Below are 13,869 nucleotides of genomic sequence, written 5' to 3'. Positions count from 1 at the left end.
GCAACCCGGGGATTCCTACATCTTCAGTCTATGCTCAAAGAGCTCTTGTACAAAGTGGAAGATGTTTTCACATCTTTGAGCTGTCCTTGAGAGAGTTTAAGCATTCAAAATGTATGTCAGTGCAGCTGGGAAGCTCTGAATTCACGTACTTAATGAGATGCTCTTTTCTGCCTTCTAGATTTTGAGAAACTTCACTTTGTTCTAGCAAATTTTTGAACAATTTTAGATGAACTGAAGTTAATCTTTTAACTGGTCTGAGGAAGGCATCCAGCATAGAATTCTTCTGCATGAATATTTAGTCTGGCATTATAAGCAGTGTAAAAGGTTTGCAGTACAAATTTTGGGCAAGTCTGGTTGTTCTTGATGTTTAAGAAAATATAGATTGAAGTACTCATTTACTTTGTAATAAAATTAGTAACATAAACTCAAAGGGTATTTTCTTTGTCAGCTTCAGGCATCACGGGTTTGCCTCTTCCTCTTTTTTCTGTAAATTTTTGCTGCCTTTCTTGGTTGTTGTTCCGTTTAAAATAGACAAGGATCTACTATAGTTTAGAATATTTACTACATTTTCGTTCAGTGTATTTTACAACTTCTCAATGTCATCGCTGATTTTAAATTTTAAATTTAATTTCAAATTGTCACTAGAGAATGTATCTCTTTTGAAAAGCTGAAAACTTCTACATAGGAAGAAGTAGCCCTACCTATTCCAAATTATCAAAATAATTTCCAAAAAGCAACAAAATAAGAACTTGTGTTTAATTTAAAGGACGGTGCAAATATTCATTCCACCTCTTCTTACAAAAGTTAGAGATCAGTTGTTTTGACGTGCTTGAATATATTAAACTAATTTAGTCCTTTAAAGCTTGAGTATGTATAGAATTTGTTATAGCAAAAAAAATAGATGTTGGCTCTAGAAATGTAAGCAAGAGGTAAATGTAAGCAAGAGGTATCCAGCTAGTAAATCAATAAAGGCAGATCCTCTCTGGCATCTCATATTTTCCATTTCCTTTGTTAAGCTTAACTTGTAATGTGTTTTTTTTTGTAAGCCCTGAATATGTTTATCGAGTTTTTCTTACTGATGTAAATGCTTTCTGTTTCGATAGATTGCCCTGTATATTTGGCAGAAAGGGGATGGACCCCATCTTACACCAGTGCCTGAGTTCTGCACAGATGACGTGAACTCGTATAAGGTTGATCAGTGTGCTACAACATTCAGTAATTTTCTGCCACTTTGTGTAAGTCCCAAACTTTAAATACCACTTGCTTAGTTAAGGTAAAACTCTTACTAAAATGCTTAATATTTTACTTTAAAAAATTTCAAAGCTTAAGAAAATATTTTTCAATTAAAAAAAAAAAAGTTTGTTGTGGCATTTGTCTTTGTTTTCAGCCTTCCGTGGCACAGGATATTTCCTGGCAAACAATTATCACATATGCTTTAATGGGTCTTTTTACCACAATGCTTTAGCAGCCTATGATCTTTAAAGTAATTCTGTGTGTTTCTGTGAGATACTAAAGTACAGATATTCTTTTTTTTTTTTTTTCCCCACAGATGGAAATCTAAAACTTGTTTAGGCTAAAGATAAAATGTAACACAGTATTTGGTACATTAATGTACAATCCATCTCTTCTACCTCTAGGAGAATACATTTATGATGTTATGCATTAACTGTTGCTAGAGGTATAAAAGTGTTCCATGATTCCAGGAGAGCAAAACTCTAGGTGCCAAAAAGGAAAATAAAGGTGGTTAAATGATTTTTTTTGTCTTTTGTAGAGTTGAGGAAATTCACATTTCTCATGTGTAGTGTTTAAGCTTCTTTTTATGATCATCATATAGTTCACAAAGAAGTTAAAAAAAAACAAACTTTTTTTCAGACAAATCATTCTTAGTGCAACAAGTTTCACCACTCATTTTCTTTTCTTAATGATAGATATTTTAGTTCATGTTAGAATACTACATCAACAGAAAAAGTATTTCAATAATGTTATTCTAGGAATTTTAAACTGTTAACGATCCTTTTTCAAGAGACAAAAATTTCAGTACTACTTTATTACTAATACACTATTTGACTTGATACGCTGTACAATGAAAAGGTATCTTCTGTTTTACTATATGTATGGACATACATATCCTATAAAATGTTAAAGGCAGAGCCTGCAATTACAAAATGCATTTTTGTTCTGTCCAAATAGAAAGAGCCAGTGAAAAAGGAAGATGTCTTTGTTGCCGTAAAAACATGTCGGAAATTTCATGGAGACAGAAGTAAGTTGTTGGTTAGTCAAGGTAGTAGGTCTGTACAATATAGTTTATGAAATTAATATATAAAAACAAGCTGATACATGCTGTCCGTGTTGCAAAATTCATTGGGAAGCATGAAAGCTTCAGAAGTCTTCCTGAATTATTCTTTAGGTAGTTTTTTGTTTTTCTATTCAGAGTTCTTCAGGAAGGCTGCAAAATGTTTAAGACAAAGTTACAGTAGTTTGGTATTTCATAGCTAGATATTGGTTGGCAATATTAAAATTGAATACCTGTATTACAAATATGCATAATTATATTGATGTAACTTGGTGCTATTGTGATATTAATACTGCCAATTTTTTATATCCTTCAGTGTGTTCCCCTGCTAGTTGATTCAGTTCTGTTCTTTGTGCTAGCAATGACACTTGTGCAACTCAATGGTGACTGCTTCAGGATTGAGTAAGATGAAAGCTCTCTCCGCTTGTTCTTTTATTGGACTGGAGAGCAGGATAAAAAGGAGATTGAGTGGCTTACGCTGTCATACCGCTTCTACCTGTTGTCACCCTAAGCAATTGGTTGTGCGCAGGTGTTTTATAATGCTTGAAATGGGAAATTCTATCTCTTGTAGAAATCTATCAGCTGTAGGACTTTGTTGAAGCCATGGTCCAGATCAAGAATCTCTCAAGTGTGCAACACTGTAGTATTTCATCTGGAAATTGTGGTGTTCTACAAGTAATGATAGTCACCTTGAAAATATGACCATGAACCATGATTTCCATGGTTTAAAAAAAAAATGTAGCACAGCCCAAACAAATCTGTACAGTGGGTATTAACTTCTGTCTCAGGCACCAGGAAAATAAAGACACAGAGACAGTCAGCTTCAGCTAATAAACAGTAAGGCATAGCTAAGTTGAGGTAGATACAGCGTATGCAAAATTTGGAAGGAAAAATTCCAAATTAACAGTAGACATTCTACCTACTTGATGCCACATTCTATTTTACTTTTTAGACATTCTGTTAATAAAGAAATTCAGGTTTTATTATTTATTATTAATTTATGGATTTATTTGAATTTTGTATGCCCTTGAATACTCCAGGTATGTAGTAGTGTCAGCATACTTTGTTCATAAGCTTAAAGCGATTATTGTTGGGGAAAAAAATGAAGTAAGGGCTAGTATTTTGTGGGGTGTTTGCCACACCTATTGTCAGAGGACAGGATGAAGATAAAAGCGCTTTTCTTAACTAAGTCCCCATATACTGATGCATCTAAAACTGTAGGTTCTGTCACTTTTAAATTTAGATTATTTACTGGGTGCTTTTTTTTCTTTGAAAATATTTTAATAATTTTGTTGATGTTGTTACCGCACTTGATGAATGCCTCTTTCCACTGTTTTGTGATAGTCATTTGGATATTTTTAGCAAATAGCTTTTGACAAAACAAAATTGACTGTCCTGTAACTGGAGTTCACTGAAGAGTTCTCCTTTCTGGATCCATGTTTAATTTCTTGAATCAAAATTAAAAAAAAAAAAAAAACAAACACCTTCTAGTAAGTCAATAAGGAACATATGACTTCAAAAAGGTAGCATAAATATCCTTCAAGAAACACCTGTTGAAGACTGAGGAAAATTCTTGAACTTTCCTCACAGTTTCCAGTGTTATGCAATAGAGGATAATCTTACTCAAGATTTTGAATGATTAATGGATGCCAGCTTCAGAGAGCTCCTTTTACCTGGTAAGTCATTTTTTTATTGTATACCAAAATCTACATAAATACAACAGTAAGGCTTGGAGCTTGATGTACAAAAGTAGCTAAATTTAAGTATTTAATTCAAATATAACTCTCCATACGCATACTGTATATGGTAATATAAGAAGATTTCAAGACTGCAAACATACATCAGGGTTCTAGAAATTGCACAACAAAAATGAAATTAAGAGCTTAGAGCTGACTTACAGAAGTAAGTATCTCTGCAGCGTGGTATTAAAGTTCCTTGTGATCACTAGTACTAATACATATTGATAAATATTTGAAGCAGTGGTTGGTCAGAAATTTTCAAATAGTTTTTTTTTCTCTGGAAAACGTGTTGTTAAAAATTGGAAATTTTTGTGGAATTAAATTTACAATAGTCATTAGTCTGGATGGTGACACTTCCATCAAAACAAGCAAGGAAAAGAGATGCTTTAGCTAGTAGCTCCCTTATTAGAACATTTAACTAAGGTGACATGCAGGTCCCCACTTCAGTGAACTTTTTTGTTTGTTTGTTTGTACAAAGGGGACTCCACCAAAGAAACTGAGGGGCTTAGTCCGTAACAGCAAATAGTTCTGTATGTTAAAGCACTGTACTGAGGTTTAGGTCCTTATTTGGAGAAGAGTGGAAAAAAAAACCTTTAGAGGTGTGCATCTGCTACCACGTGAAGGTTAGAAGAGTTTTGTATATCTGAGACATTTCTGTTTTCGGGCCTTAGTTTCTGAAAGCTTTCTGGTTTTCTTCTGAGAAATTTCTTTGAAGTGGAATGCTTTGACGAAATAAGAAAATCATTTCTTCTCTACTTGTTCTTTTTTATTCTGGATGAAATAAGTTTTACATGGTATTCTCTGCCAATTAGTGCATGGTTATGCACTTATATGATCTATATGCTATATACATACTATATTTATTATATATATAATAATATTACTATATAGTAATATTATTTAGCACTACTATTTAGGAGGTAAAGTTAATGTATTGTGAAATTTCTGACTTTGCATTTCAGAACTTCACCATAATGTTGTATGAACTTATTTTTTTGTACACAGTTCCTTTTAGGTTTTAATGCAAAAATTGTGGGCAGTTTTAAGTGTCTAAAACTTTTTAAAGCAATATTTTCTATTGCACATTGCTACAGAAGTGGAATTGCATTTTTTTGCATATACTACTGCCTTTTCTGTTAGTGGATTGAGTTCTTACTACTCTATCCTAACAGTCCCCTTCTAATTCATTTTAATCTTATCAAACTGACTGTTGGTCAATCAATAATTAATCCTACAATTAATCCTTATGAATAGAGGGAAGCAAGCATGTAAGTAGCCAGCAAACATTTAGGTGAAGGATGGTTCCAGCAAGGGGCTGAAATCAGTTACTCACAAGCATCACAGTTAAATAGTGGCAAAGGGAATTTACATAAATATTTCCTCCTAGTAGGAAAGTAGTTTTTCTAGCGTAGAAAATTACTGAAATTATACACAGGTAAAATGCTTGGGATTTAGGGCTTTGGTGACCAATTAAATAACTAGCAACTCCTAATAAGACTTAACGGAACATAGAGCAGGCAAACAATGAGAGCAGAAGCACGATGTTTCAGAGTAGTTGCTCATCTAAGTCCTGACCTCTTAATTTTTAAAATATAAGCAAGATCATTGATGTTAAGCTGATCACTCTCCTCCAAACGTCCTAGAGGTTTTGCTACCATTCTGTATTGTTTTTGTTTTGTGTGTGTTAATCATAATTCATTCACTTGAGGATATAGAACAGAATAGTTCCATCTGGAAGGGAGGTACAAAGATCATCAAGTCCCACTGTCAGACTGCTTTGGGGCTGACAATAATTTAAACACTTGTAGCATCATTACTAGAATTTGGTGTGATGAATTTTAAATGTTTAAGTCAAATGGCAAACTAATAAGGAAAGAGTTATTCTTGTAGATGAGCGTTAAACAGTCCTTTGAGTGGAATCTGCAGGGGATAAAAATTGGTTGTCTATTTATAAATGTTCTTTTGCGAGTGTGTCTCCAGAGATAGGTGCTTCTGAAATTAACATGGTGTTGCTGTCAAATATTAGGTATATAGTGTTTCAAAAGATACATAGTGTTTCAAAAGATGCATTTGGTCTGCTTATGCTTCAGAGTATTTTATATGCTGTACAGTTGGATATGCTGTGTTTTATGATGTGACAGTTTCAATACTGGAAGAATGATTGGTCTCTAATAGTGTTCTTGCTTATATATGCTATAAAGTCTAACACAGCAAGTGTAAAAGTAATGAATTCCATAGTTGGGCTTGCACAAATGTAAACATCACCATTTTCAGTGTAATATGAATGAAACTATAGTTGTATTCTTAGAGGAAATTCATTATGGTGTAAATAAAACTGTCCTGGCTAGATGACATAAAAATGTAAAAATGTTTCCCTAAATATTGTAGGAAGGAAAAAAGAATGAATGTTTACAACCTTGATGCTCTACTGGAAATACTATTTTCTGGAAATTGTTGTATTGGAAATATTATTTACAGTGTGAAGGAATGTGACAGTTAACAAGGATGTCAACATTTTAATCTAGCAGTTACTTACATTTCAATGTCAACAATTGTTTTGCAGTACCAGTTGTAAAGCAGACTTGGGAAAGAGAAGCTGCACTTATTGAATACTACAGTGATTACGCAGACATCTCCATTCCTACTATAGATTTAGGCGTACCTAATACTGAAAGAGGTGAGCCGGTGGCTGTTGTTCTCACTTTTGCACGACTGACTGTGTAAAGATGGCATGTTTCAGGATGATATGCATATTTCATAGGATGATATGCATAGGATGACATCTAGAAATTGTGTGTTTCCATAGCACATTCCTGCAGCTAAAACTAAAAGAATGCTTTTGTCACACAGAAAATGGATGGAGAGTAAAGTTCACCCATCTAGATAGAATATTGTATTTTTTTTGAGTAGAAACCTACTGTGAGTTTGAAAGGAGGGTGTGCTGACATACTCGAAGAAACAAAAAATGGTGTAATTAACCTGGGCTCACTTTGGATTTATGACCAAAGGCCTCAGACAGTGCCAACTGCTTTCTGAACATAAATTACTTCCCATATGGTATTCAAGTATTGTATGCTTGTGTCTAATATGCCTCAATTTAGATTCAAAAGCTAAATGTTGATATTGGAAGGTTTTTTTTATGATAAATGATGTGATTTTTAAAGTGCTCATTTCCTTTGAATAGGAAAAAAAGCTGTGGATATGATGGCTTCAAAGAATTTGTTCATTTTAGGGTTTAATGTTCTATTGTTGTTAGGCTTATGGTCTCTGCTACAGGCTATTACCTTCTCAATTAGAGGTGTCCAAGCTGTGGCCCGTTAGCTTTATCTGACCCACTAATTCAGTTGTTCTGATCTCTGGATTATTTCCAGCTGTCCTTTTTTCCATACAGCTTATCAGAGGCAGACAGAGAATAGTAATTAAAATAAAGTTTGTTTGTGGTTTCACAAAATCAGCAGAGCTAAGGCTTATTTTATTTCTTAAGCAGAGAGTTAGTGCATTCATTCAAAATATTCTAACTGGGTGTAACTTCGAATACAGCATTCCATCCTTATTTTTTAATTCTTGTTTAGTAATTGTAATATTGATAGCAATAATTGCTTTACACTGTCATTTGTAATCTAGATGAATAAAGACTGTTTGCAGTTAGACTTTTCCAAGATCTAAGAAGGATTCTGTAGAAGTCTGAAGATTAATGTTTTTATTGTCCTGCTCGTTCTAAAGCAGGATGTCTCACCTTTCAACTCCTAGTAAAGGGTGTTTTACCTCTCAGTTTCACTGTAGTCTGATCTTAAATGTTAAGACCTCTCCTTGGAGGAGTTTACGGGGACCTGAGTTGCTGGTTATAAGTACAGTAGATAAATGTAGACCTAAGCGAACATGGCTTTGCTAAGGACAGATCATGTCTGACAAATCTGGTGGCCTTCTGTGATGGGGTTACGGCATTGGTGGATAGGGGAAGAGCAACTGACATCATCTACCTGGACTTGTGCAAAGCATTTGACACTGTCCCCATGACAACCTTGTCTCCAAATCTGAGAGACATGGATTTGACGGATGGACCGCTCTGTGGGTAAGGAATTGGCTGGATGGTCGCATTCAAAGAGTTGCGGTCAATGGCTCAATGTCCAGGTGGAGATGAGTAATGAGCGGTGTTCCTCAGGGAACTGAGTACCGGGACCAGCACTGTTTAACTGTCAGAGACATGGGCAGTGGGATCAAGTGCAACCTCAGGGAGTTTGCTGATGGCACCGAGCTGTGTGGTGCAGTCAGCATGCTGCAGGGAAGGGATGCCATCCAGAGGGACCCTGATGGGCTCAAGAGGTGGGCCTCTGCAAACCTTTGGGCAGCCTGGTCTGGTGGGAGGTGTTCCTGCCCATGGCAGGGGGCGTGGAACTTAATGGTCTTTATGGTCCCTACCAACCCAAACCATTCTACGATTCTATGATTCTGTGAAATATTTATGTACAAGCAATGGACCAGATGCATCATGAAATACCACGAAAATATCTTGGAGTACTTTGCAGAAGATATTTCTGTCATAATCTCCTCATTTTATATTTTCAGAAATTAAGAGTAGTAATTTGCCCCAAACTGTCCAACAGTTCAATAGGATAGCTCAAATATAGTTTATTTTCTAGGTTTTTATAATCAAAGAACTTTTATACTTTAGCATCCTTCATAAGTATGTTCCTGTGTAGAAAGCAATGACTGTGTTGGAACTATTTGTACAAATACCATTCAGCATAACGAAGGATATAAATTAAACTTGCATCTTGAATATTTTGCCTGTCATTTCCAAAATGTTTTGCATAGTGCTGTAAAATATTCTTTTAATTCATGAATAACTGTTTATTACAAAATCTCATCATATTTAAATCATATTTTCTGTTATTCCTTTTCCTTTAGGTCACTGTGGGAAAACTTTTGCCATTTTGGAAAGGTTTTTGAATCATAGCTCTCCCAGAACTCCTTGGTTAGTCATAGTGGATGATGACACACTGATAAGGTATATGTTGCAATATTTCAGAAATCACCAATGTTCGTGTTGGTTGAAGTTTTTAGCAGTATTCATCTCTTCTTCTGTATTTAAGATATACAACTGTATTTTTAGTTACGTACCTTCGTATTCCCTCAAGGAATAAAATTGTCCCTTTTCCTTCACTGATATTAAAAACAATGTAGTCTTCTAACTTGAAAAAAAAACTATGTGCATAGTGTTACTACGTAATCCTATAGTCTCAAAATTTGGAGGTTGCACAGCGTGATTCTTTAGTGTAGGCATGTACAAGCTGATTGGTTTTAGTAATTTGCTAATGCTAATAATGCTGATAATGTGTTTTTTAACTTGCGTTGCTTGCATAAATGATACGCGAGAAAGATTATGTAGTCAATTGTCAGAGCCACCTAGAACTATATTTAGGGACTTGCCTTTGTAGAAAATCAGATCCCATTTGCATGAAAACCGACACTGCAGTATAAGAAAAATAAGGCACAGTAATCAGCCATCAGGTCACATGGTCATAAACATGAGAATATGTGGTTCAAGATAATACTTTACATCAAATTATGCCAGAAGAATTTGGAAGAAGCTGTAAATGTAGATAAAGCAGTATTCATATAATTAAAGCTAGCTTTTTGTCTTTCAATTCCTGAGCCAGTGATCATTTGCAAAGTTCTTACCGTTGTTTGGAAAAAATAATTTTCTATTTTCTCTGATATCAGACTGTTCTGCTGAGAAATGTGGCCTCCTTCTTCAGAAAAAATATTTCTAAGCTAATTGATTCATCATTTGAGCAAATCAAACAATCATATCTCAGTAAATAGTCCATCATAAATTTCTGTTAAAATGTTGGTATCTCTGCTTTCTGTAGAACTTCTGGATTTCTCCCGTCAGTTTTGTGCTATTTACTAAAATGCCACTTAGGCTAGCAATGTCTTTTCCAAAATAAGTATCTATATGGTTTATTTTCTCTTTTCAATGGATTTTCCTGTTACAGTATATTCAGGCTCCGAAAACTGCTCAGCTGCTATGACCCAAATGAACCAGTATTTCTTGGAGAGCGTTACGGTTACGGCTTGGGAACAGGAGGATATAGTTACATCACTGGAGGAGGAGGGTAATGTATTTAAATTCCTGTTGAGAACTACATCAGTTCCTAGTTTGAATGCAAATGTTTTGAATTACAATACAAATCAGTTGCAACAGGAACTGTGATGTTGCTCAGTGCAACTAAAACGTAGTGATGCTCAAAGACCTAAATATCGCAACTAGCAAGAAGCTGTGCAGCCCAGTAGGAACAGGTTTGTAGAGCAAAGCAGTTGGTGCTGAGCACCACGCATGTTTAAGGGGGTTCATTTTAGCTTGAGCGTTCCTGTGAACAGTTACTAGTTATCAGCACCACATGTTCTCTTGAAGCAGATCATACAGCTCGGTTTCATTTGATAGAATTCTTTTTGCACACTCAGACCACCTCACAATGTGATTCAAAGTGTTGTGAGCAGAGACAATTGGGATACTTGCCTAAAAAAATACACTCCTGAACTGAACTGTGGTGGAGTTTGCAGGAGAACCTAAAGAAGCACACTTAGTGATACAAATTGCTGCAATGAAAACATTCCTTCCTGTTTCTTTTTTTTTTTTGTGTCCAAGCATGGATAAAAATGATGATGATTCAGTTTCTGTTTTGGAAGTTTATGCAATGATTTATGGAGAGGTAGCTGGGCAAGGAGCTTGATATTTATGTCCTGGAAAACAGTTTCTCATAGAAAGAGAACATTGTGGGTTGGTCTCATGCATGAGAGAGATGGGCTGCTGTGATTGTATATAGAATTTGGTTTAAATTAATGTGTGCGTGATCTTTTGGTTTGGCTCTTATTACAGTGAGAGCCATCTTAAGATTCTGATCTGTCCATCTGTGTCTAAAGCAAGTAGTGTGGACATCCAAATAGCCTTAGCGTCGTTCTGTGTGAAAAGTAATGACTATAATAACTTACCAGTTTTCTTATCCATCCATGAGTAAATAAAGATCTGCTGACTCACGTTCTCATTGTTTTGCATAGTTGCAGAAGATCTTGCTCAAGTAGGGTTTATGCTAGAGTTGAGAAAGATCTTGCTGTTCGTTAGTTACCAGTCCTATACCTCTGCATCTTTAGTGTTTCTGTTCTGTCATCTAGATATATAATTTTGGGGATTATTTTTATTCTTGGATTTGAGCAGATGAAGGCACAGATCACGCGTCTTGCTCCATACTCTAATTTTGAGGTTTGTCTAAAGTGAAGAATTCTATATAAATGAAGGGACATGATCCAGGTAATCAACTAGCAAGTATCTTCCCCAGATGTGGGCAATTTACACCACACCTTCTGCGTAGCAACACGTGCTGGTCACAAGTTCTGATTCTTTTTTTCAAGGCTTTAGCTGACTTTTCTTTCTCTGATCCGAATACTGAAATACGACTTCCTATTGTGCTTGCCATTTTTTGTCTTTTCATGATACAAGCAGTTGACCTGTCTTCAAAGTTGCAATGCTAATGTGAAATACTCTACAACTCCAGTCTGACAATATTCTCACGCCAGGCTTTTTGCCTTAGCCTCAGTATTTCTACAAGTTTTGCCATTTCCCTGTATCAACCAAAGGATTGTCATGTTGTGAACGAACTCATGAAGCTGTGTAGTAATTTTGGAGTGTGAATCTAATTAGTGTAGTTTCTAGTAGCTGGAGTACCATGTATTGAACTGTGTGGATGATGTAACTTCAGAAAAGACAGCTATGGAATGCTAGACAAGAGTATCTTCCCTCAGCTGTTGAATTTAAGACATTGTCATGTTTCTGGTCTACTGGAGGCTTATTTTAGTGATAACAATCTAACAGCTGTGGGGCTCTTCGTATTTAGATGAGCAAGAGAGGGTGAGCAGAAAAGCCTTTTAAATAGCTTCAAGGAACATTTCTCACTTATAAAGAGAATTCTGTACAGCAGAGGATTCAAGGAATGACAATTCAGATTGAGTTCTTTTCCTTTTAATGGTTACATGAGAAGTAACTAGACAATATATTTGAGTAAGATAGAAGAGAAAGTCCTGGCGAAATTCAAGAGTAATTAGCTAGCCACTGTTTTTACTGCTGATAAGTAACTGTTGGAATAACAGCATAATTCATTTTCTTTATGTGAAGTAATTATCTTTCAGACAATGCCTCTTGCATTACTTGTCAGTACTGACTTCTCAAATTCTGAAATTTCTGATAAGCTGCACCAGAGGGCTACTTGTTGTCTTTCAATTTTATAATATGTATGAATAATATTTATAATTAATATTTAATCATTTACAGTCATTTGGCTTCTCTAGTACTTATTGTATAATACTCTTTTTTTTTCTTTTAAACTCAGGATGGTTTTCAGCAGAACAGCTGTTCAGAAACTACTTGCTAGTAAATGCCGGTGTTACAGCATGGATGCGCCTGATGATATGGTTCTTGGGATGTGTTTCAGTGGCTTAGGAATCCCTATAACACATAGTCCACTCTTCCATCAGGTCAGAGAGTTATTTTTACTAGCATTTATAATACATTTTGTTCTTTTAAGTATACACATAAAATGTGACTCATAAATATTACAAAGCAGACCGATGTGTAATAACTATAACCAAGATGCTATTGCTGTAGCTTACTTCTCTCCAGAACATCTCCTCCCACGGGATGCCATCCTTCCCAAACTGATCCTACGTGGGCTTCCCACAGGCAGCAGCTCTTCAAGAACTGCTCCCACACGGCTCTGTACCACAGGGTCCATCCCCCAGGAGCAAACTGCTCCAGCACTTGTCCCCCACGGGCGGCAGCTCCCCCCAGACCCCCTGCTCCTGCGTGGGCTCCTCTCCACGGGCTGCAGCTCCGGCCCGGGGCCTGCTCCTGCGGGGGCTCTCCATGGGCCGCAGCCTCCTCCAGGCCACATCCACCTGCTCCACCGGGGGCTCCTCCACGGGCTGCAGCGTGGAGATCTGCTCCGTGTGGGACCCATGGGCTGCAGGGGGACAGCCTGCTCCACCAGGGGCCTCTCCACGGGCCGCAGGGGAACTGCTGCTGTGTGCCTGGAGCACCTCCTGCCCTCCTGCTGCACTGACCTTGGGGGGGCTGCAGGGCTGATTGTCTCTCATTTCTCACTCATCTCTCTCTCAGCTGCTGTTGTGCAGAAGATCTTAGCTTCCTTCAATCTGTTCTCCCAGAGGCACAACCAGTGTTGCTCCCTGGATTGGCTCTGGCCATCAGCTGGAGCTGGCTCTTACTTAACATGGGGCAGTTCCTCACCCCTGCAGCCCCCTGCCACCAAACCCTTGCTATGTAAACCCGGTACATCTACTTAGCCAATTTTTCTAGTGATTCAGAATTTAGTATTCTGAAACATCTTATTACTGAGTGTATATGAATATAATGTTAAAGTGTTCTGTAACTGTTGTTTTGATGGTGGGTTCTGAAGAATCATAGAAATATCTTTCAATAAATTGGCCTGTGCTAGCACAAGAGAAGAAGGTCACAAAACATAATTTTCTTGTGAGCATATTCTCCAGTCTGGGAGAAGAGGATTGGAATAGATTTGAATCTTTTTTTTCTGTTTTCCAGAATTTTTCATAATCTGTGATATCATAGTGGAAAACATGATGCACTGAGTCCCGGAGAGATTTGTTGCATCGCGAACCAAATAAACACTTTGCCTTCCTCCCATGGTAGTAAAGAGAAGAAGCACTTGTGATTTTTCCAAACAGGGCAAAACTTTTTTAAAAAAATCAGCATTTAAATCAGTAAAATGTTGGATGTTTTTCAGATGTTAATCTAGTTTAAAAAAA

At 36.5% G+C, this 13,869-nt stretch overlaps 1 protein-coding gene across 1 annotated transcript in view; it reads left to right on the top strand.

Annotated features, from left to right (window-relative positions):
- The window catches only part of B3GLCT (beta 3-glucosyltransferase), a 61,009-nt gene that overhangs the window by 43,700 nt on the left and 3,440 nt on the right, over positions 1–13,869 (top strand). Inside the window, exons 9-14 of the mRNA XM_083820897.1 lie at positions 1,104–1,235; positions 2,191–2,260; positions 6,596–6,709; positions 8,941–9,040; positions 10,032–10,151; positions 12,420–12,564. Of these exons, the coding sequence (XP_083677023.1) occupies positions 1,104–1,235; positions 2,191–2,260; positions 6,596–6,709; positions 8,941–9,040; positions 10,032–10,151; positions 12,420–12,564 (681 nt within the window). The remainder of the gene's footprint in view (positions 1–1,103; positions 1,236–2,190; positions 2,261–6,595; positions 6,710–8,940; positions 9,041–10,031; positions 10,152–12,419; positions 12,565–13,869) is intronic.

The sequence above is a fragment of the Anser anser genome, assembly GCF_964211835.1.
Source record: "Anser anser genome assembly, chromosome: 1".
Classification (NCBI taxonomy): Eukaryota; Metazoa; Chordata; class Aves; order Anseriformes; family Anatidae; genus Anser; species Anser anser.
The sequence above is the reverse complement of the archived record's forward strand: the minus strand, read 5'-3'. Positions and strand labels throughout refer to the sequence as shown.